A 23,031-nucleotide genomic window follows, 5' to 3' on the forward strand; every position below is an offset into this window, starting at 1 on the left:
CCATTTTGTCACAAGGGGTGGGAAGCGTCGGCGAGCACTCATTTGTGAAGCGTTTGGTCATGCACCCAGGAAATATCCGGGAGCTGATGATGGGACTGCTGCTGCTGCCCTGCGTTACACAGTATGACTAATTAGCCTATGCTGCAAAGACACCTCGACTTGGCATGCATGTGTAAAGATAAACAGAAATGCTATAATCATAGTTTCAGGGTAGACTTTATTATTCATTTTTCATTACAGCTCCAAATTTTTCAGAGGCACTCTGCATGAGGGTGCATAGCTGTCTAAGGCACATAGCCTTCGTGCATAAACATTTTTTTTTTTACAGTGGTATCCAAAACCTAAACACTCAAAACCACCTCTAGATATGCAGTAGAAATGCCTGGAAAACACAGTATTGTAACAGTACCTTAATGACTCAGTATTACTTCAGGTAATAGAAAGAGCTGAAACGCACCTTGGCACAAACCATATTTTTCCTTTTTTTGTATTCATAAGGGCAGTGTGGTTTACAGGAGTTGCATTTGCTGTGTAATCAAAGAGTAGAACACAAATACAACACAAATCCGATGATAATTTCACAATGGACCAATCAGAAAAATCATAACTTCACACATATCATTGTGGGACACGCAGAAGATCTGTCATATTGCATTTACATAATGATGAAAAGGCTGAAGGGATAAGGAAAAAAAACCCCAACAGAACCAAGCATGCAACACTCAGCACCTTCATCTAATAGGAATTCACACAAAGAAAAAATTAACAAACCAGCATTAACTTCATTTAAATTGTCTTCATATCAATTACATCACAGTAATACGACCCTTAATATTCCAGCAGTTTCTCACAATGACCATAGAAAAATAAGTAAAACTGACACAAACAAATCTTCTGGAAGCTCTGAGTTTGTCCACTTCACAAGTGGAGAGTGTGCATGAGTGCCTTCTTGTCTGCCTACACATCCTCTCTGTGTGGGTTGACAATGTTTCATGCGAGGGAAAAGAGATGAGTCTCAACTTCGAATCCAGTGCAGCCCAGCGCTCCAGTCTGAAATGAGGGGACCAAGAGGTTGTATGACACACTTCTGGACAAAGTGGCTGTGTTTTCTGTACTAAGAGAGTTAACGGGGAGAGGTCAGGTGAGGGTTGCAGCAGTGAACCTCCTTCATCTCCGGCCAGACTCAGTAACAGCCATCTTTCCAGGATTCATCTGAGATTTTAGCCATGCCCAAAGACCTATCAATAAAATAGGAAGTTAGACATTATTCACACAACATCTCAACAAATTTTCCCTTAATAAAAATGACACATTCATCAATATCTTTCCATTTAAGCACTCACCTCCTGGTGGGCTGTGACAGTTTACTCCTTGTGGATGGCCCAGCCTGTCCTCTGCCCATGGCAGCCCTCCCAGCCCCAGTTGAGGCTCTCCCAGGTATGTAGCCTCCGCCATTAGCAGAGCCTGGAGACTGGACCCTGCGGCCACCTCCTGCAGATGCTGCTTGGATAACAGGCAGACCTCTAGAAGGCTGACGACCGGGTCCCATGGACCCCGTGGGCGTGACAGCTTTAACTGGAGTCCGCAGGGAGAGAGGTGACTGGCCGCTGCCACGAAGCCGACTACAAGCCATACCTTTAGAGTAAGAAAGTGGCAGTGGTATAATAGAATCTAAACAAGCTACTTCTTTCCTACAAGTTGGGGAATCAAATAAATATTAATATACACAAAAAATAAATATGTAGCAGTTGCAATCAAAACCCCACTTGATGCATGTAGAAGCTAGAGGCAGCACGGGACTATCAAGGATACATTTGGAGTAAAGTGGTGGAATAAATATGTAGCAGGTGAGTGATAGAAGCATCACCTGTACAATACCTGGAATATGTCAGGGAAGATGACTGATCACAGAAATTTAGGATGGTTAGTGGAGCTCATGTAAGTAGCTGTAGCCGATGTACAGTAGTTGTTTTGGCCCAAGAGCGCTTCTCTCAAACATCCAAACAGAGAGAATAGGTGCGCTAGCTGCTAAGCTAATTAAGGCAATATAAAATGGCAAAAGCCTCAGGGAATAATGGTGACTGCCTACTGGACAGTTAATATCGGGTGAAATGTTATACTTTAATTAGGCCATGCTTTACGTCTCAGTGGAGTCAATTTAAAGTAAAGTTTTCTGCACTTAACCAGTCATAAAGTTCTTTATAATAATTGATACGTTGATTTTTCTATTAATAGCCAAAAGCAGGAAAGTAAAGGGTGGCAGCCTCTTCTGTAACTGATTGTGTTAAATGGACAGAAGATATCATCTCATACTGATCGCTGGCCCCTGAAAATGGTATCCAATGGCACCTCACTTAAAACATTTAAAAGGTACCCCCTGTGGAATCTTGTTGATGTTCAGTCTTACTCGCAAAAACTCACTGCATGTATCCTTGAGATGTCATGCATGTTAAATACATTTCCTTCGTCATAAAACTTTAGCGGAACCAAAATTCTAAAAATGTTGGGACCTGAATTTTATACATGTTTGTTCACCAGCAGTCACCTTCTTTTCTGCCTTTGTTATGCATTGCTGCCATCTGGAGATCAGTCCAATAGTGTAGAACCATTGCCAAGAAGATGTAATATGTCATTCACATGCACATGCGTCCCTACATGTGTGAATAAAACCCTCCACCACTAGTGCCATTGCCCTAGGAGTGGTCAAATATTCCAGGGTTTCCAGGGCTTTAAGAAGAACCCTCTTCTTAAAACAGAAGATATTGAGAAATAGAAGATATCAATACATAACAGATATCGCCCAAACCTTACCTGTGGTCATGCAGAGGTTAAGAGTGGGTCCAGTGGTAGGATAATGGTGACACTACAAAGGGTTATACGTAAGTGGTGCGGAGCAGGTGAAGAGGGGAGGGTTACCTGTGGAAGGGGAGTGAGTCAGGTGGGACATGCGGTTGCCAGAGCTCTGGAGGTTAGCCTCCATGCTGCGGCTGTTTCTGACTGCTTCCAGGGAACGTAGGCTGGTGCGGGGAGCCAGATTAGGCATGCTGTGCCTCAATTCCTCTGGAACCACATACAAATGAAATTTAGGAACAACATGATGTGTGTCACTACAGCTTTGTCACAACAGGAACCTCTGTGACGATGACTCTGATCTTCTTGACCAGGGCTGTAAATGCTGTATTGTTACTGGTTATAACTTACCCTCACTCTTTGCAAATTTAAGCAGCTCTGCACTGGGCCCCTGAAGAGATCGTCTGGGTGTTCTTGTGCGTGGGGCCCCCAGTCGGCTGCTGTATTCCTGACCGTGGTTGGAAGTGGAGGGAGACAGGCACCGGGGTGAACCTAAGGGCGAGGGGGTGAAGCGATGTCGTCGCTGGGGCATGGGGCCGAACTCATCGTCTTCATCCTCCAGGCTGTAAGTGTCAAACTCCTGATCGCTGTAGGTGCCACCCCGGCGCAGGGACTGCAGAGAGGCTGTGGAGCTGCGGCGTGACGCAGACGCTGAGCTGGAGGCATAATCCTGTCTCAGACCTGACACCAAAAAATGTTAAGTTAAAAAGTAGTCCTTGGAACAATCACATGTGATGTCCAGCGTATGTACATGCACACAACCCCCTCTACTCACTCTCTTCCTGTAGGCGAGCCATGATCTGGACATCCGTGAGATCCTGCAGCTTATAGCCCATAGAGATGGAGTCATCCGATGTGCTGAGCTCACTGTCTATGGAGGACTGTGAGCTTAGGGCTGATTGCATGCTTGTGGCACCTGTAAACACAGTGAGATACCTGATACAACACGGTGCATCTCAAACAAGACTGGTTACACTGTCAAGTACAGTTTCTGCAAATTATTTCCACTTGTGTTGGAGAGAATTAAATTCTCAAACAGTGGCACTGCAACTTCATAATCATTCAAAACACTGTTTTTTACATGGAATGAGAAGTTTTTCCCTGCACAACCACAGAAAAAAATCTAATCATAGGATGATAACTAGCTATCTAACCAGAGTCGCCCGACAGAATCAAGGTGTCACCTCCTGCCTCCAAAAAAGACAAATTTGAACTGATATGAGGCCCCGGTGAAATACTGTCATGATTAATGGGCCCCTTCACACCATAAAATGACTATGACAAATGCCAGACTGTCACCTAAGTGGTAACTGAATTGATCAGTGAAGATTAGATGCCAAAAGGATCTGTCAGACTCTGCTTAGTGGACGACAGGGACTGATTGATTAGGTTCATACAACTGTATTATTGCTTCAAGGTAATTAAGCAGAGCAACACTTCAGTGTTGATGGAAAAAGTTTTTTTTTTAAGTTGGGAAATATTTGAGTAAAGCAGCTCCATCAATCACACTCAGCTGGAGGAAATGTGTGAAGTACCAGCATACCGCAGCTAACTCAAAGACAGGCGGCGCTGCCTGTATCAGGACAGATTTAAATTTAAATTTAATCTTTAACAGGTGGATATGCATTGTACTTACATTAGACTGACACAACCAATATTTGTGAATTTAAGTTGTTAACTCATAATTTTTTGATGATCACACAGGTCCGTTTAAATCAACACATCTCAGTCATCCCTGCCAACACTGCAGCCTTGCTGAGCAGTATCAGTCTAGAAAGGACTGTCTGCTGATGATGCCCAGGAAAGCTGTATGCAAAGTTCCCCTGGCAGATGTGTCTGTCTAGTACAGGCCTAACATTCAAACTGAGACAAACGGGAAATGACAACATCATCTGGGGGCATTTGGTTATGTAAAACATCTGGATTAGATGGGGTCACTGCCCACAAGCCAAGCATTTTCAAGTTCATGCAAAGATATGTTATTTACAGGGTCTCTGCACAGTGAAGTGCCAGATATAGTGAGACAATGTGAGGAATAACAAACATGGAACTGTAACAATCACCACAAAGAACACCAGCACTGTACATTTCATACAGGTTAGCATTGTCAAACACTTGCCATATACTTTGTTTCTGTCCTGTGAAGTACTAAAAATACTGACAATGTTCCAAGTATACAAGTGTTACAGATGTGTTCAGGCATAAAATAGACAATTCATCACAGAGAATACTATGTCTGTTTTTATTATAGAATAATCCTTGTGATTGCTGTGCAGTTATGTAATTGAAAGCATGAATGGATTGGAAAGATCCGTGTTTGTGATGAGTTCATGTGCTGGGCTATATTTCAACATCTGCTATGCAACTAACTGGTGGTGAAAAAATTTAGACAAGGTAGTCCTGAATCCTTTCCACAAGAAAAACTTAATAATATTAATAGTGATAATGATAATAGTGATAATATTCACTGTGAATTTTATTTTACTTTTTATTTTTTTTTGTTTTTTTTACATTTATTTAAATGTGTTTATGTTGTTTGTTGATTTTAATACAGGGAATTCCCCTGCATGGTAGAAGTTACAAATCAATCTAGAAAACCTACAATATGTTTTGAAAAAAATGGTTAATAGTGATGTGCTGTATATGTGACATACAGTAAACTAGGTAAAACATGCAACAATGCTAGAATAGACTTTAAAAAATAACCATTCAGATTCCCCAGAGGACACACTGTTGATTCATTAGTGCACACACATATCAACTGATCTACATTCTTACAATAACTGATGCCAAATCGCACTGTTGATTAGGGATTGTTGAGCAGAAACTGAGGCGCGGTGTGTTAATGTCATGCCATACCTGAAGTGCCACAGGTTAGTAGGGATTTGTTAGTTGATTTGTGGTACCCAGGAGAGATCAGGCCTGAGCCTGCCGAGGCTGCCTCTGCTGATGGGCTGCTGTACATGTTCCTCCATCGAGATGCTGCAAGGACAGCAAAGATTAGTTACAATATACAAACTAAAGAGATGACACACATAAAGAATAGTTAAGTGTAGCTGGATGAATGTAAAGGATATCAAGGCCCCCATTTTAATCATGCAATGGCAACAACAAGTGCAGTATGATGTCTTGGCACATGCACTCTCTAAGTACATCAGCAGCTGTTTTAGTTCATGGAGGTGCAGCAGTGCAAAGTGCTGAGGCGCTGGGTAAAGGTGAATCTATACCAGAGGGTGTGGTGATTAATAAATAACTGATCTCATCTCTCTGAAAGAACTGAGCCCATCCCAGCTCAACAAATACAGACTCCAGGAAATCCTGTAGTTGTCTGGATGGTGCAGAGCATCTTGCTGTGTACACACAGCACAACATGCCTGTAGCCAGAGGCAGGTGGTATGGGTCTTTATTCACTTATTAACAGTTAATGAGAGAGGGAAAAAAAACTTTAAAAAAATGTTTGGTGAATCCCAGTCAACAGGATTGAATAGTGATGGGACCAATTCACAACACAGTACCATTCACGATACACATATACCTGCAATTAGATAGATATATGATTCAGCACTACTGCTATAATTGACACATTGCAAGACAATCATCTGACACCATGTCACAATATCTGTCCCCCTGAGGAATATAGAATCCCACAAAAAGGAAAAGTGGAGAAATTATGTATTCATCCACTGCATTATGGTGTCAGTTTCACAACATTTGAAATGAAGTGAGATAAAACAATGTACTAGAAAGTGCAGCTTAGCTTAATGCCTCTTTAACACACACTGACTACAACTTGTCCATGTGTGTCATCCATCAAATGTAATGTCAAGTAAGGCAGTTTGGCCATTTTCTAATATGCCTTGGAAAATAGTAAAGCGGTTCACAGCAGGTGGCCAGGCAAAAAAAAGTCTGTTGTGGGCCACTTTTTGGGGTTTGTCATGGCCCCAACCATCCACAGAGTGGCATGGTCTCATTTTGAAGTGGACAGTCTTAAGATTAAATTAAATCTACCCACTGTAATATGATTCACAAAGGAAAGACATGTTGTAAATGGAGATGATTTCAGCCCTTCGTTTTATTCTGGCAGGAGCCAGGAGGATAATCAAGTGATACTCAAGTCATAAAGGTTTGAGTGATCAGTAAACCCTTAATGTTTGCATGATCTTTAATATTACATATGTAACATTCTAATTTACACTGACACTAGCACAAGGACCTGCTGACTATGAAAATACTTCAAGGCAAAATAGAGCTGATAAATTAATCAGATTAAAATGTCTATATTTTTCATTTTGCAAAATATATTGCAATGTCAGAATTTTCAAAAACCCTGCAGTCCTACAATACAGGCTGAGGTTTTAGATAATATGTAGACAGTCTGATGTGCATGTGTAATAGTGAGTGCAAGAGTAACTCATATAGTTCATTCAGATGTCTTTTTAAGCCGTTACTGCAAACCCTGTAGTTTCAGCAGTTTGAGTAAAACATGCTGTATGCCAACAGGCAGTTTCATGGCTGGTGCTGCCGTTTAAGAAAGAAAAAAAAAGAAAAGCTGTCCCAGGAGGGGGAGGTAATCCAACCCATCCCATGACTTCATGTGGTCATTCAGCCCTGGTGTGAATAGCTTTGTTGTTCAGGTTTTGCAGTGTGCAGGAAGTAGAAGCCGCAAGCAGGATAAATTATAAATGGGATCTGTTGGATCAGACACGAATTTCTGTCCACACGTAGAGACGCACACAGCATCTACACAACACTCTGGCTTTGTCATATGATTAAAAGACACAAACAGACATGTGCACACACACACAGCAGGGGTGAGCAGTAAATAAGACTGCAGCACATTCACAGAGGGAGGTAAGACTGTCTCCCTTGGCTGAATTAGGTGCTTGATTTAGGCCAACCACCTCCAAGGCAGCGGCATGTGACTCAGATACCTTCAGATACAAACATGTGTTTCTCTCTTATTAGGAAAGCTGCTGTTGATTAGGATTTGGGATGAAATAAAAGATTGTTAAGGTTAGGGTTTATACAGAGAATATATAACCAGGCAAATTAAAACATATTTTGGATCAGGGATATCAGATATATGACACAAGATGCACGTATGTGTTCATTAATTGCTTACTCTGGTCCAAACGGCTGATCAGCGTCCGACAAGCCATTTCTGTCTCCGGGCTGCGGTGGTCAAGAGCCTGCCGACACCACTTCAACGGAGACTCTGGGCCTTGATCAGCAACTTGCTTTTTTGGCGACACATACAACCTGTGAAGAGGAGGTAGATGAGAAGAAAAGTAATTATTACCAAAAGAAGAGAGAGCAATGAATAGGAGGTAAAAGGGATTGGGTGAAGAATACAGAAAGGGGAATGCTGAGGTTAAAAAAGGCAATTCATGGCCAGAAACACTAAGCCTAATCTACTTTTCACTGAACATGCTAGTCAGAAGTGCCAGTAACTGCAGAGTAGAGGCTTTGCATAAAAACAAGCTGCAGATTAGCTGACACTACTGGCCTGTAAGGTATTCACTTAATAGTATGAGCTTGCCATATACAGTAGGAATGTTGCACGTCTGAACACAGGCAGAATTAACGCTTAACCCCTAAATGGTTTAACTGCAGTAGGACACTAAAGCAGCTAAGATCCCATAGCACAAACAACCATGCCATTTTGTTTACAATGAATCCGACCAAAGAGTGAGGGAGTAAAAACTTGAAGTAAGCTCATCTAATTGGAAAATACACTGACTTCTAAACACAGAGAAATTTAGTGTTAAATTTGGAATCAGCTGTACACTCTACTGCCTATCTAAGAATGACCCTGGTGGATTTTTGCAGCCACACAATGTCACCAGCTGAAACTTGACTTGGTGCTTCCAGTGCCTCTTTTGAGATGTGTCTGCTGTTGCCCCAGTGAGGGCAAACCCCCATCCGTTTAACACAAGCTTTGAACCAGTGGTCACATGGGCCGATCCTTTGAGGCAGACACACAAAAGGCCTGGACTGACTGGTTCTGGACCAATCAACTACAAATCATCTTCCCATTGGGCAAACACAAAAGGAGCCATTTCCCACTGGAATGAGCAACAATTCAGAGAGCAATATTCAGGTCACACATCCATCTTGCCACAGCACAGCTTCTGTGTGTGTGGTGGGGGGAGTGGAGCCACTTCTTTCATACATGAACACTGTGTTTGATGTGGATTTATGTTGTGCGTTCTACTTGTGTTTGATCCATTCACACTTCAGTTTCGGTCACATGTGATCACCTGGTTCCGTCACGCAAGACACTGGTCTGCAACGGTAGTTCCATTAACAGATTACGCATATTTACCAGAACAATGTGATGTAAGTAACTGAATTCAACTATTTTTCCAAGAACTATATTTTCCAATTTTTTGGCACGTATTCCAAAAAAGACATGATTCCTACTGAGATGTCTACATAGCAAATTACAACAAATATTGCGCTAATATTCCTGTGCCTCCTACCCCACCACTGCAAAAATCTGTTGGGTAGGAAATGCAAAGTGTTGACCATAATTGTTTATTGCCAAAATTCAGAATGTATACGTGTCCAAATAATGCTCCAAGTACCTAAATAATATTGGCATGTGCCACATATCTTCATCTGCCAATCTCAAAAAAGACAAAGACATAAAACATTTAAGATGCTGGAATCTGAAGCGTTTGATATTATTTCCTCAAAGAAAAAAAAAAAGTCTAAGAACTAGATGGACATTCATATGGCAATCTTAGCCAAGCCTAATAAGTCTATACTTTTAGTTTTTTTAAATCATCATCATGATGTAAAAGTGTACAATTCATTTCTTTTAATCATGAATTGTGTACAGGTAATCCAATTCATCTCCTATGCAAGTTTTATTCTATGAATAAAAACCCCACAAGAGGAGCTCCTGCAGTTGCTCTAAGTTCCAGTGTTTCTGTCCTTGTTGCAGTCTGGTCACACTGGGGGCCTCTCGCATCACATGCTGTCCAATCCCACCCAAAGCAGTTTAGCCATGTGGCAGCATTGAGCCCAAAGCAGATGAGATTATGTCGCTGTTAGGATTACTGGATGTTTTGGCTATGATAACCTCACGAAGCACATATGGTATGGCTAATTATGTGAAACTGAAATTAAGTCATGAATGGTCTGGCTGTTAAGCCCCCCGAGGCTCAGCTGCTAAACTGGCCATCGGGAAGACAATATGGTATTGGTTCCAGGCTATGCAATGTACCTAGCGTGAACAAACATGTCTAGCCTGGTATCTGGCATAAGATTAACATGGATTATGAGTAATTAACCCTCTATTACTGTTCTTTTTCAGTAATTATATCCTGCCAACTAAACTGGAGGAAATGAGCAAAGTTCATCTTGTTTCAAAACAAACTGCTCCTTTTAAGCTTTATTCTGACCTGCACTCCGGAATGAACTAATGCAGATATACCTTTGTTGCGCTTTAAATACGTCATGTAACAAGGCTCCATCAATGCAGATTTATGTGGGGTCTTTCCAGCAACAGCGATAATCATTGTTTTAATAATTTTCTAACACTGCTTTCCACACTGAAACCACTTGATAGAACACTCCTGGGAGTTGCAGTATTTTCATCCGTGCTTTGTTTAGAACTGACAGCTTTTTGTTCATCATAACCTGTCAAACAGGTAGCAGACAGGTCATGCCTGTTGTTCCCTGAGGCATCAGTACAGAGTCAGGTTGAAAAGACAACCAACAGCCTCAGTCAGCTGCTTCTGAAATGATTCTTTCTGGCTGGCTGCCCTTTCTTTTTCTGCCTCCTCCTCCTCACTCTAGCGTCGTTCTTCTCCTGCTTTTATCCATCACTAAACCTTAACATTTCCACCCAGTAACAATGAGTAGTCAAAGTCAATGATAAAAATTGAGCAAAGCTTTCAAATAGTGCACGGCAATACATTCATATTGTAACGTTTAAGGCTGCAACTAAAGAATATTTTCATTGCATATTGTTTTCACAATTAATCAATTTGTTGTTTGGTCTATAAAATGTCAAACTTATTTAAAATGTAGATCAGTGTTTTCCAAAGATGATGTCCTTAAATGTCTTGTATTGTCCACAACCCAAATACTCTTGGTTTACTGACACAGAAAAGTAAAGTAATAAGAAAATACTTACGATTAAGACACTGGAATTATAGAATTTGCCCCTTTTTTTTAAAAACTGATTTACTTTAATTTAATTTACCAGACTGCTCTACTTATTCTATTCCACTTGTTTTTACCCACTTAAAATACTGATTAAGTATTAGTTTAAGATCATGTCGCCCTGCCCCAATACAGATGATGAAAAAAGCAGTTTGTGTCTTTGCCAAGAACTAAGTCTTATTTTAAACTCAAATAACCTACAGTTCAGGGTACAGTCACTGCCCTGTGGGGGAATAACACACTTTAAATTCAACGGTTAAAATAACAAGAAACTGCATGAGTGACTCATCTGGCTGAGGGGCTCCTCTACCTATACACAGGCAACACACATGCTTTGAATGGGACGTCCCTGTAGACAATGTTGTCAGAAACCAACTTCCTCTGAAGATGACTAATATGCACTGCGACATATTATGGATATTACATGTGATTGCTCCATCATTCAAGGATGTGTAGGCTGAAAATAAAAGGCTATCAAAGTTTAACTGGAGAACAGGGACAGGAAGTGCAGACAGTAAAACGTACCAACTGTCCTCGTCCTCTACTTCTGCACACTCATCCTCCAAATCTAGGACATCCACTTCATCCAGTGCACTTTGGTCCACCCCTGAGTCGCTCTCTGCAAGTGTCTCTGACTCGTAACTTCCCTGAGAGGGGCTCTCTGGCGTCTGGCTCTGCTCCCCGCATCGCCCCCCTCCGTTGCTGTATGTCAGGGTGAGGAAGCCCCCACATGGTCCCCGTTCCTCATCATCTACCTCTTCCTCCTCTTCATCCCCTTCCTCCAGCCTGTTGGTCACCGGCAGAGGGGACATCTCCTCACTGCTGCTGCTGTCCTGAGGTGGGGACAGCTCAAAGTCTGTGCTGCCCTGATTGCCACCGTGCTCCAACGTGAGATGGGAGTTGGACACCCCTTCGCAGGTCAGCCTTTCGTTGATGTTGGCCGTAAGGTTGCTGTTGCTGCTGGCTCCTCTGTGGATGGTGGCCTTCTTGCTCCCCCTGTTGCGCAGGGTCTCATTCTGGACCTCCAACCTATGAACGAGCTCCTGCAGCTTTCGGACCTCCTCCAGCTCCACCCCTGCCAGGTCTTGAGTCCCCTCCACTTCCTCCTGGCACCTGGGGTTGGAGCCCTCCATGAGGCCGGTGGGACTGCCACTGCCTGGCTGGGGGACCACGCCGGCACTGTCCGGGACCACCATAGTCTGTTTGGAGAAAGAGTAACATTTACATGACTATAACACACACACACACGCTGCTCCATACATACATTAACCCACGAGCCCAGGCTTGATGATCCTACATGGAAGCTTCACAATACGTTGCAGTGTAACCAGTGAATGGGCACCATCAGCCACCAATACAGTCTCAACTCCAACACAAATACACGTGTTTGCAGTAAAAAACAAAAAGACAAAAAACCCCAAAACAAACAATGAGCAGCAAACGACACGTTAAAAAAAAACATACAAAACGCTGCTGTGGCCGCTCAACTGGCTCACCATCACCAATATTTACATGTCGCCGATCACTCCTCTCTCGTCGCAACGTTGCTAACTCTGTAACTGCAATTAACGGTTCCGACGCGCGAGCAGCTAGCTACACGAGAGGATGCTGAACACAATTAAAACCACTGAGCCTACAGCGGATATTTCATATTACATACACTCACGCATTTACATTTGGCCACTCTTGTTTTTTTTTTTGTTAGCTCGGTTAGCGTGCTATCGGCAAAAAACAATCGTACCGGTGAGTGCGCCGTGTTGTCCCAGTCGTCCCAGCGAGCCTGATGACTGAGCCTGCCCGCCACTCGCCGCTTCAAACTCCTCCGTGCACCAGCGACCGCATGAATGAAGCAGCTAATTACAACCACCTTGAACACCGGGTCCTCAGCTCGGATACTGATTGTCGGGGCGCCGCGACGACTCTCGGTGAGCTAGTCCATGTTCTCTTGTTGCTCCGGCATCACCGACCGCGTCCACCATGTCGCTCAGCGCTAACTAGCTTGTTGATGGACTTTAGTTAGCCCCAGTGAGCAGCAGACCTGCAGCAGAGCTCCAGTGAGCCTGCAAGCTCGCCCCTCCCCCTACCGCTGTTCCCGGTCGTCTGGCGCCCCTTAAGGGAGGGAGGTGATAATTCAATCGCTCCACTCTGTAATCTATGGTGCGGCCACTGGGTGTCGCTGTTTGCATAATAGTGTAACACACCACTCTGTTAAAAGAGGGAAACCTGTTGAATATTTGAGCTGAAGTGACTAATAACAATGAAGGATAGCAGAGATTCTTCAATAGGTAAAATGTACCCCCCCCCCCAAGAAAAGTGTTTGCTACATGAACTCCTAAGCACTTTATGTTTTGTACATTTCACTAATACATAAAGGTGTATTGTGCATTTGCATTTTAATCAGAGAGAAACATCTTCATTGACTTCATTGAACTTTAATGCCTTAACTGATTAAACAAACAAGTTGTCTGCTTTTTGTATGACTGAATATCAAACTGACCTTAAAGGACAACATTGTATTCATGTGTGGCGGACCCTGCCACCTTTCCAGTTTCAAAACAGTGTTCTGGGAACCTTATTTCCCCTGAGAACAGTTTGTTTATTACCTCATTAACATTGTAAATGTTAAAATTCTGAGTTTGACGTCTTCTCCACAACTACCCAGTGCACCTTTAATTCTCTTTGTTGTATTAAACTGGGCCCTGTGTGTGACCCCTGACCTGGGGAACCCACTGGCTGTGACTGATTTTTGTCTTGTACCATACATTTTTGCAGCAATCTCTGGCACAACAATTTCCTTCAGGATGAATCAGGTTCTTTCTTGTCTTATCTTGAATAAATGCTTTGGATTCACAGAGAAAAGACTGCTGTGTTTTTGTTTTTTTCTTTTTCACTCAGCAGTTAATTTTCCAAGCTTCTCGCTCCACAAATGATATGAATTCAGCGGTCTATCAGCTGTTGGAGGGGAGTCCTGGGAGATCACAGCTGGATAGGTGGGCCCGGAAATCCCAATTGTTGGGCTGAATGCAAGCCAGTCATTTATGCTTGACTACAATTTGTCTGTACATGCAAAAACAGAGAATAGTGAGACTGCTCATGGAGGTGAATGACTAAGTTGTGGTATGAATTCATGAAGCAACACTGTTACTGGTGCTAACAAGTTATTGCACACTGTGGTTGAGGTGGTGGCTGTCTTGTTTTATGCAGTAGGTGCTGCATGCAGTTTAGTTTTGTCTATTATTTTTGCTGGTCAACTTAGGGAAGTAACGATGCACCTAAAATAACCTGTCTAACTTGTTTTGCACGAGACAATAATCATGTGATCTTATCACAATGTTTATGGAGGCTCATATAACGCATGGATTGAACACAGAGTCCCATAAAAAAAAGCCCAGGTGGAACAGTTAATAAGCAGTATACACTACCACTGCATGAATCACATTTTTACATTTTGGTGATGGGGATTGACTTTAAGGTGACTGAGGTTTGATCCTTGTACGTGAGACTACCTCCTTTTTTTTTTTTTTTTTTTTTTTTTTAGTCGTGTCCTGGTGTGTTCTCTCTCTCCTGGCTCTACATTCTCCAGTCTGTTGTCATAGCGCACAGACAAGCCTCATCCTGAGAGGTCACCGAAATAGAAAACACGCATGCCATCACTTTTTGCAGATTCGCAAGAGCTATCGTGCCCTCGAAAAAAAGCAGTTCACATTTCGCGATCCCCTGACAGGCAACAGGAGGGAGACTGTTCATCTGCATAACTTCATCATTTTGGTAAACAGCTTCCCACCAAAGCTGAGCTCTCAGGTACATGCATGTTGCCGTATGGCGTGTTTCAACGGGCTTGTTGTGGAAAAAAAACAACATCCTGCGCTATCTGAAGCAATCCGCACGTAGTCTGTGGAAAGAAAGCCCAGCCACTCATCTGTGTCGTACATTTCTATTTCCTCGGCGTGGTTCCAGGATGCACATTCATACTGCAAAGACGCAAGATTCACATCATAAATGTGACAACCCTGCATATGGAAAGTACATAAAAACTTTATATACCATAGGCCATGTTTTATGTTGGCAATGTGGTATGTGCAACACCTGCAGCTAATCCACTCCCTTTTCTTCAGCAGGCTTGGACCTGTTGTAACTGAAGGTGGGGGAAGTTTTCACTGGGTGTGGAGGATTCACTCAACCATTCTAATCTCATGGCCCATGTACACCGATCGACCAGAAAATTAAAACCGCTGACAAGTTTTGGGAATAACATCGGTCATCTCCTTACAATGCAACATTCTGCTGGGAAACCTTGGGTCCTGGCATTCACGTGGATGCCACTCGATGCATAAACAACCCCCGATGGCACGGTGGCTCCCTCAATCCACAATCGGGCCCCCACAGATCGGACTTGTTCAGGGAAGACTCACAAATGCTCAGTTGGATTGGGCTCAGGGAGCTTGGAGACCAGGTCGACACTTTGAGCTTTTTGTCGTGTTCCCTGGGCCATTCCTGAGTAGTTCTTCTAATGAGGCAGGGAGCATAGCCCTGCTGGGGGGGCCACACCCATCAGGGAGTCCGGGTGCCATGAGGGTCGGGTATTTGATCTGCAATGGCGTTTGGGTGTGTGGTGCATGTTAAGTAACATCCATGTGAACCCCAGTGCCCAAAGTTTCTCCAGAAAAAAAAACATTTGATTATAACAAGATGTTAACTGTTATTCACTTCCACTGTCAGTGGTTTTAGCTGCCAGGTGTATGTAGCTCAGGAAAACTAAACATGCAGGCTTCCAAAACGGAGATCACAGTTTTATTACTAAAAAAGTGAAACTTGAGCATTATGGCAGGCTTTGATTTTGAGACCTTTCTTCTACTCAGCCGTACATTAAAAGTCACAGAAGAGTGAGATGGTCGGTTACTATAGATATTTTGGCACTAGTTTTGACAAACAAAAAAATGTCTTATGATAGTGAACACAAAAATGGTCACTCAAGCAGCACATTTTGTTCCACAGTATACCAAGTAGTGTATATAAAGACAATGACGATGAAGTCTATCTTGATCCCTGTGGCCTCAATATCTGTATTCTACCTCAAGATTGAAGGGGAGATTGGAGGGAAAATGGAAAAAAAGTTTGTCATGTTTTTCATGACTGACAATTACTTTTGACCATTACATTAGAAGACAATCTTGACCCAATAAAATCTGTTCAAATTTCACTTGAATCAATGAGATGGTTTAGCAAGAAAAAAAAACCAAAATCGTTTTTGACACATCCATCTTTATTAAAGCAAAAATATCATCTCATGTGTTATTTTTCCGACATGTCTTGAATGGCACCATTTACAGGCATACTTATGGTGGTATTGACAATGCAGCATGGATTCCGATGAATGCAATTATTTATGGTTTTCAAAGACCTACACCCGGTGAAATTGTTATGTTACATCCGTTGCGTGAATTATCTGGGGATTGCGGACAGATCTTTCTCCATAGCATCAGCATTTCCTATCAAACACGGCAGTGCAGAAAACAGAGGCAGAGGCGGAGGTGGTGGACTGGATTTTTAATGGGAGGGAGAGCAGGTGACAGGGCAGGACTGAGGGAGAGGAATCACGGCAGGTGCGTTTTCATTGACCTTCCTCTTGCATGGCTTTCTTCTCTTGCTCAATTACTGCGGGATCACAAGAGAGACAGATGGAAACAGAGGTGAGTTGTTTCTATGAAACTATGATTTCAGCAAGTAATGTGCAGCACAAAATTAAATGTCCAATGTGTTGAGGCAAGGGAGTAAAGATTAACATGTGAAGTGAATGAAGATATGATTTCAATAAATAAATACAATTTAGCACAAACATCATTCAGTTCTCTGAATAAGATGATGGTAGATGCCACAGCATAGTGGAACAGTATGTGTTGCATATTGGCCTCTGCATGCTACAGGTCACACCAGGCTTAGACAGGCTGAAGTGGCAAAGTGCAGTGGATTGATTGTATTTTCGAGCCACTGCTGATGAATTCAACTGTAACTGTTATTTCTTCATATGAAAGTTGCATATTGCCAATTTTAATGCTTGGAATTCAGGTACAAACTGGACATTGTGCTAAATGGACGTTGAACACACAGTCTTCTTTTCACTGTAGGAAAACATAGTAAGTAAAGGTAAAAAGCAAAGGGTCTTTAGGGCATCATGACAAACAGATGGGGGCAGGGTTAACTGTCTCCTCTGAACAGGTTTAAGGAGAATGAGGAGGAGTTGGGTGTGAACTTGCAGTCAATCAGTACTACAGTGTTTGCAGTTGTCTTGCATAATGACAGGCTGGGAGGAGTTCAACTATGCAGAGCAAGGAGCTGAGGTACCTGGTGCAATAACGGATCAGATTACTCGTTGTTGTTGTTGGTGTTGAGATCTCCCAAGCTTTTCTCTTAAATACTTACTCTCTTGGGTTGGTTGTGTGTTCTTCTCTTGCGTTATGGTTTTCTTGAGCTTTTTCCTGTCATAATTTTCCACCTCCTTCAGGTCCGGTTTGTCACCCATTTTGGAATTTTGCTGACGGAGAAGAGCAGAGAAGTGGAGAGCAGAAATGTGTGACTCGAATTGAAACACAGATTTTGACTATAAACAGAGCCTGGGAAAAAATGTCAAAACAATGCATGTGAGGGCACGAAACACATGATCCCATTATCTGTTCCGTCAGTCAAGATGCTGTCTCCAGGACGTGCCCATGCAGGTAGAAGAATCAAGCCCCACCTAAGTTAAGGAAGACAGTTCGAAGCTGAACTCCAGAGTTATGCAAGGCAGCTGCAAGAATCAACATGCACCTGTGTTACAACCCACCTGCTCACAGTGAACAAACGACGCTTGTGGACTCACGTTACACTGTACTGTTATTAGAGTTAAACATGCTGCACTTGCACACTGCTTTGCATTTATGTGTAATTATTAAGGAGGTTAGGGAAATGTGAAATGCAGCAGGAAAATGAAGGGTTTCAGTGATGAGGACATAACGTTTTGTTTTCCAGGTACATTTACTTATGCAATTAACTTAACCCACTTTTAAATAAAGAGGTGCTCGTACTTTACTCAAGTATTTCCATTTTCTCCTACTTTGTACTTCTTCCTCTACATGTATTTGACAACTCAAGTTTGCAGTTTTACTTTAACGATGCATAGTGTAATCAGCTACAAGCTACCCAGCAGACAGCGAATACAAATATATAAAGAAGTTCAACCACTTTCACAAGTTTCAACATTAAAGTGATGGAAACATTCAGGCAACAATACTTAGAAAACAATATATAATTTATATATACACATATATATATATATATATATATATATATATATATATATATATATATATATATATATATATATATATATATATATATATATATATATATATATATATATATATATATATATATATACACACACACACACACACACACACACACACACACACATATTATACTTATTGTGAAATAACCCATTCTGCATCATGAATAATTTTAACTTTGGTAAATTGTTTGCACTTTTCCTTTTTTTGGTTGCATTACTTACTTTTGCTTCTCAGTGTTGTGGACATGTTTGTGTTCGAGAGAGACAATTTTCCTTTTTTTTTTTTAAGGCTGGACAGTGAAGCTGTTCTTATCTGATCTGTTCTATGTAAAGATTTGAATGGACAACTTTGAACCATAACTGACTGTTTTTGACACGCTGCACTACAGTGTTGGAGGGCAGAAACCTGGACCACACCTACACATCAGACAGTATGCGTTTTTTTTTGTTTTTTTTTTTAAGTAAGGGCGGCACGGTGACAAACACGTTCAACATCAGAGCGAGGACGTGACAGGTGAACGTATCGTCACAGGCTTTGTTTACGACAGGTCTCCCTCATGAAGTCACGCGAACAGAGAAACAGTTAGCGCGCAGGGGGAATGCAGCGCTGCCGGGCATCTCCACACACCCCTTAAGTTAAACAGTGATGTTGGAGTGGCTGGACCGCCCGCAGAAGAAATGTTGCATAACACCTATACGCCTGTGTTAGCCTAAATAGAGATAACTCCTCAATATTTATTATGTCTGCGCATCATTAATTGAAATTGCCTTTTTTTTCTTCTCTTGAGTGCACGAGTAAATAAAAAGAGACGTTTGGAGGATCATGTTACCTGGTGCGTCGGCGTTTAGTGTGAAAGTCCTCTGCAGGTGAAGATGCGTCTGTGTAATCTGGGCAAAGCCAGCGGTTTAAATAGCCCCAACACGCCCTTCTGCACGCCAACATGGACACGGACGCTCCGGCTCTCATTGGCTCCCGTTGCTCAGGGGGGGACTTTCAATTGGAGGCGCTGGATGCACGGCCCCGCCCCTCGAAATCCTACAGGCTGCCTCCTGGCCACAGCTGCCCGCTCTTGCCGTGCAGTGTCGCAATAACGATCGCCCCCCCTCCCTGTTCCTGTGTGGAGGAATGTGCGGCAACCGTGCCTGGACAGATCCCTTTATATCATCACCATGTGGATGATTTCATGTTGTTACGTCTCACACAGCGCCGCCCAGTGGAGATGTCGTGGCGTGACATGGTTCGGCTCTTAAATCCATCATGGGGAAAAGGAGATCAGCAAAGAAAGCGATGGACAGCACTCACATGCTCGACTTATAAGATTCATTTATTAATGCACTTTGAGGGGGAAACAGTGTTTTTTTTTTTTTTTTGCAATTTAACCATCATACTGTTATTATGTGTTTATCTCACAGGTATATGTTGAGGTTACAGACAGGCAGTTGATATTTTCTTTCACAGTCAGATACAGTCATTCCATGGGCTACATTGTGAATAACGAGGCTATTTATTTAATCTATTGGTTAACTCTGGTCCTGTCCCACACACCCTGAGAGGCAGGGTTTACTGTGCACTACTATGCTATGTAGGCTGACAATTTAGTTTCCGTAATCTGCATGTCTATAAACATGCTGAGAACATGCAAAAAAACCTCCATGTCCTCTCTCAGCTGATCCATACCAGATATGCATAATGTAATGTTCAAATCAGACATAAAAAAACCCAAACACACTGGCAATGTCCCTTGAACATGCATCAACCTGCTCTGTGCTCCAATGATTCACTACTGCACTGACATGAAGTCTCCTAAGAGACAGATGATGAAAATCAAGATATCCTGACCTTATTAAGTCCCCTCACTTGGATCCAGCCCAAAAGAACATGGATGAAACCGTTATTGTTAGGTCCTCTAAAGAACCATCTGTTACAAAATCCATACTCCAATTATCCATATAGTCTTTATGTTTAAACTTATAGAGCACCCCGGGGGTGGTTTGTGGAGTGTGTGCCCCATGTACGGAGCCCGGCAGCAAACAAATCCAATCAGAGACAAACTCAAGAGTTTCAAGTTCCCTGATTCAAGTCATTCCGCAGTTCTTCCTCCACCATCTTCTGTAATAGCTTTTTTTATACCACGTTAATAAAAAGGCAAACGATGGCCAAGAATACTTGAATAAAAGGAAAGCTCCCTTTTATGCCACAGACGACATCCTACGACTGTTTCACAGGATGAGTAGACTTCCCTTGATGAGTAAACTGAATTTGAGGAGTAAAATTGGTGAAGTTCCCCTTTAAGATGATAAAATTCAAGGCACCGTTGATTCCCTAGCACCTTGTTTATATTTGTAACACACAAACGAGTCTTTGTACATAATAAATACTTGGTTTATGTCCCTGAAGTTGTCCCTTTCACCTGTACCTTCACACACAAAATTGGCAGTGTTTGATGGATTTGAACCAGCAGATGGATCGTGTTTTTCTTTATCCCCATAATAAGGCTAAACCAGAGCTACCGTAATTAGTAACACCTTTGCTTTTCCCATTATTACAATGTGTCTGCTGTGAGTAAGGCCTTTCGGTTATGGCAACTGCACTAAGTGGTGATGAATGTGTGTTGAAACAGAACCACAGCTGTTCACTGAGAGTTAACGGTGAGGAATACAAAATAACAAGAAAAATAGGAAAAAATCTTTGCTAAATAAATTGGTGGCATTAACATTTTTATGGAATAATGTAAATAATAAAGCTTTAACAGCATCTCTTCACACTGAGAGTTTCTGCTGCCTGTCATAGATAGCTGTGGTGATTCCCCACGTGATGCACGATCTCAAAATAACCAGAGAGCCTCCTCGGTACAGCAGAGTCACACTCCTCTGCCGAGACGTCCACAGCATCCTCCAGCAGGCTGTGACCCCCTTCACATCCCCTCCCACCTGTGCCTGCATGTTTGCCACCAGCACAGACACTGGGTAGAGAGCCAGGCTGATTGCCATGGAGGTCAGCGTCCCCGAGATGAAGGAGGAGACCATTGGAGAGAGCCCCTGCCCTGCCACCACAGCGTTCATGGGCCCCTTCAGGCCGAAGTAGAGGGCACTGCCCACAGCGTTGCGGGCCGTGATGGGCAGGAAGGCTCTGTAGTACCCCAAGGCCAGCCCTTGTGCATTCAGCCTGACCAGAACACTCTTCCGCGTGGGGAGGTGACGGTCGTTTTGGCCATTTTGCAACACATTCTGGACACGCTCGAAGGGGGTGAACACCACAGCCTCAACTAAACCTGCACCAAAGCCAGCCATAGCCGGCAGGGCAGAGGTAGGGGTGACGTTCTGGGATGACAGGGAGAGCTGGTGGAGGAGGGTGTCCTGGAGGCCGAAGAGCAGCGTGCCATTCAGGGTCCTCATCACCAGTGGTGGGGCCACGCCCCTGTAGAGCTTCACAAGACCCTCTCTGTAGAGCTGTCCCACCGCCTGGAGAACCGGGGTGTTGTGGATCTGTTGACGGAAGACAGTTTTGTAGACGGGGAAGACGACGAAGGTGGAGAGCAGGCTGGAGGTCCCTCCGTGCAGGTAGCTGTGGAAACGAGCCAAGGGGTCCCTGTGGCCCTCTTCATCTTGTTTATGGTCAGGGCTTCCAGTCATCCTCGAGCTGATTTAGAAACTGAATCACAAGTCATTTCACTGTCAGGACGGCCATACTGAAACTGAAACGAGATGAAACTAAAATGACACGGGATAAACCTACAGTGAAATATATTACACTTCAAAAATGAATGAATTGAATTATTGCCTGTAAACAGACACAATCGAAGACAAATAAGAGTTGCTATTTACTTACCAAGTGAGCTGTCGCCAGGCAGAAAAAAGAAAATGCACAGCGTGGTTTATCACTTTGATTTTCCTCCGCTCACTCTTGGATTTTGAAGTCAGCGCGTGAGTCCATTTGAGGGTTAATTACTGTTTAATGGTCGAGTAACGACGACAACACGTTTTCTATCCCAACACAAAACAAACAAACTGTCAGACCTTGTCCGCCGTGATATTCTAGCATCAAGATCACAGACGTACCGTGGGTTAATCTGCCGGTGTAAATTGTCGTCCCGCCTCTTCCAGAATAACTATTGGTCAAGACGGTCGACGTCATGTGCTCTGTGATTGGTTATTTTGCTCATCAGTCATCAAGAAGTCTCTTCTTTGGACGAAGGGTGTGTTCGATGACAAACAACAGGCCTACCTGTCATTTTACAGTACGAGTATGGCACTATCCCTATCATCGGACTGTAAAGCAGGATTTTTTATTTGCACATTTAAATACAGGTCACGAGTCTACTCACATGCACATATCTGGATTTTTAATATATTACTTACTTAATCGTTATTCAGTCTTATTGTCTAAAAGCTATTTCAGAGCCAGGGCTGAAATTCTGGTAGAACTACTGAAACTTTGATTTACTGGCAAAAATGCTGTAGTGAGCTCCTATAATACAGAGCAAATTATCTAACAGTGAAGTGTAAAATACAGATAAAATACACCCTTAATGCAGAAATACATATGAATGACATCATCTCATTGGAAGCCTCTCCCTCTAGCTTGTGGCTATATCTAGGGCAACAATGCATTATGCTTTGGTCCTGTTCAATAAGTAATAATGATAAAAAACCTTAATCTGATAATGGTTGTGTGTTGCTTC

At 42.8% G+C, this 23,031-nt stretch overlaps 3 protein-coding genes across 6 annotated transcripts; all 3 read right to left on the bottom strand.

Annotated features, from left to right (window-relative positions):
- Positions 1-197: 197 nt before the first annotated feature.
- On the bottom strand, positions 198-13,132 carry zgc:66447 (SLAIN motif-containing protein-like). 3 transcript variants are annotated; one of them, XM_037077073.1, is made up of 9 exons: positions 12,767-13,132; positions 11,551-12,224; positions 7,973-8,109; positions 5,710-5,832; positions 3,626-3,766; positions 3,202-3,531; positions 2,917-3,060; positions 1,344-1,635; positions 198-1,238 (listed from the first exon to the last, which is right to left on the bottom strand). In XM_037077073.1, exons 2-9 carry the CDS (start codon positions 12,219-12,221, stop codon positions 1,184-1,186), a joined length of 1,893 nt encoding a protein of 630 aa, XP_036932968.1. In that variant the 5' UTR covers positions 12,222-12,224; positions 12,767-13,132; the 3' UTR covers positions 198-1,183. The 3 variants fall into 3 exon arrangements, with proteins under 3 accessions (XP_036932968.1, XP_036932969.1, XP_036932967.1); XM_037077074.1 differs by lacking the exon at positions 12,767-13,132 and adding an exon at positions 12,490-12,617; XM_037077072.1 differs by lacking the exon at positions 12,767-13,132 and adding an exon at positions 12,522-12,541.
- A 3,135-nt stretch (positions 13,133-16,267) lies between these two features.
- On the bottom strand, positions 16,268-19,334 carry tmsb1 (thymosin beta 1). The gene is made up of 3 exons (XM_037077080.1): positions 19,180-19,334; positions 17,446-17,557; positions 16,268-16,680 (listed from the first exon to the last, which is right to left on the bottom strand). Exons 2-3 carry the CDS (start codon positions 17,543-17,545, stop codon positions 16,637-16,639), a joined length of 144 nt encoding a protein of 47 aa, XP_036932975.1. The 5' UTR covers positions 17,546-17,557; positions 19,180-19,334; the 3' UTR covers positions 16,268-16,636.
- A 322-nt stretch (positions 19,335-19,656) lies between these two features.
- Positions 19,657-22,432, bottom strand: LOC119007411 (solute carrier family 25 member 53-like). 2 transcript variants are annotated; one of them, XM_037077078.1, is made up of 2 exons: positions 22,179-22,432; positions 19,657-22,001 (listed from the first exon to the last, which is right to left on the bottom strand). In XM_037077078.1, exon 2 carries the CDS (start codon positions 21,980-21,982, stop codon positions 21,110-21,112), a length of 873 nt encoding a protein of 290 aa, XP_036932973.1. In that variant the 5' UTR covers positions 21,983-22,001; positions 22,179-22,432; the 3' UTR covers positions 19,657-21,109. The 2 variants fall into 2 exon arrangements, with proteins under 2 accessions (XP_036932973.1, XP_036932974.1); XM_037077079.1 differs by having other exon boundaries at positions 19,657-22,044.
- Between the last annotated feature and the right edge of the window lie 599 nt (positions 22,433-23,031).

The sequence above is a fragment of the Acanthopagrus latus genome, chromosome 18, assembly GCF_904848185.1.
Source record: "Acanthopagrus latus isolate v.2019 chromosome 18, fAcaLat1.1, whole genome shotgun sequence".
Lineage (NCBI taxonomy): Eukaryota > Metazoa > Chordata > Actinopteri > Spariformes > Sparidae > Acanthopagrus > Acanthopagrus latus.

Bases quoted from the DNA above. Each gene is read 5' to 3' on its own strand.
- zgc:66447 (XM_037077072.1), bottom strand. The intron at 3,767-5,709 runs GTATGGCATGAC...CTGTGTTTACAG, and splicing joins ACTAACCTGTGGCACTTCAG to GTGCCACAAGCATGCAATCA. The intron at 1,239-1,343 runs GTGAGTGCTTAA...TTTTATTGATAG, and splicing joins CTGTCACAGCCCACCAGGAG to GTCTTTGGGCATGGCTAAAA.
- tmsb1 (XM_037077080.1), bottom strand. From the start codon at position 17,545: ATGGGTGACAAACCGGACCTGAAGGAGGTGGAAAATTATGACAGGAAA. The intron at 16,681-17,445 runs GTAAGTATTTAA...GTGATCCCGCAG, and splicing joins CACACAACCAACCCAAGAGA to TAATTGAGCAAGAGAAGAAA.
- LOC119007411 (XM_037077078.1), bottom strand. From the start codon at position 21,982: ATGACTGGAAGCCCTGACCATAAACAAGATGAAGAGGGCCACAGGGAC.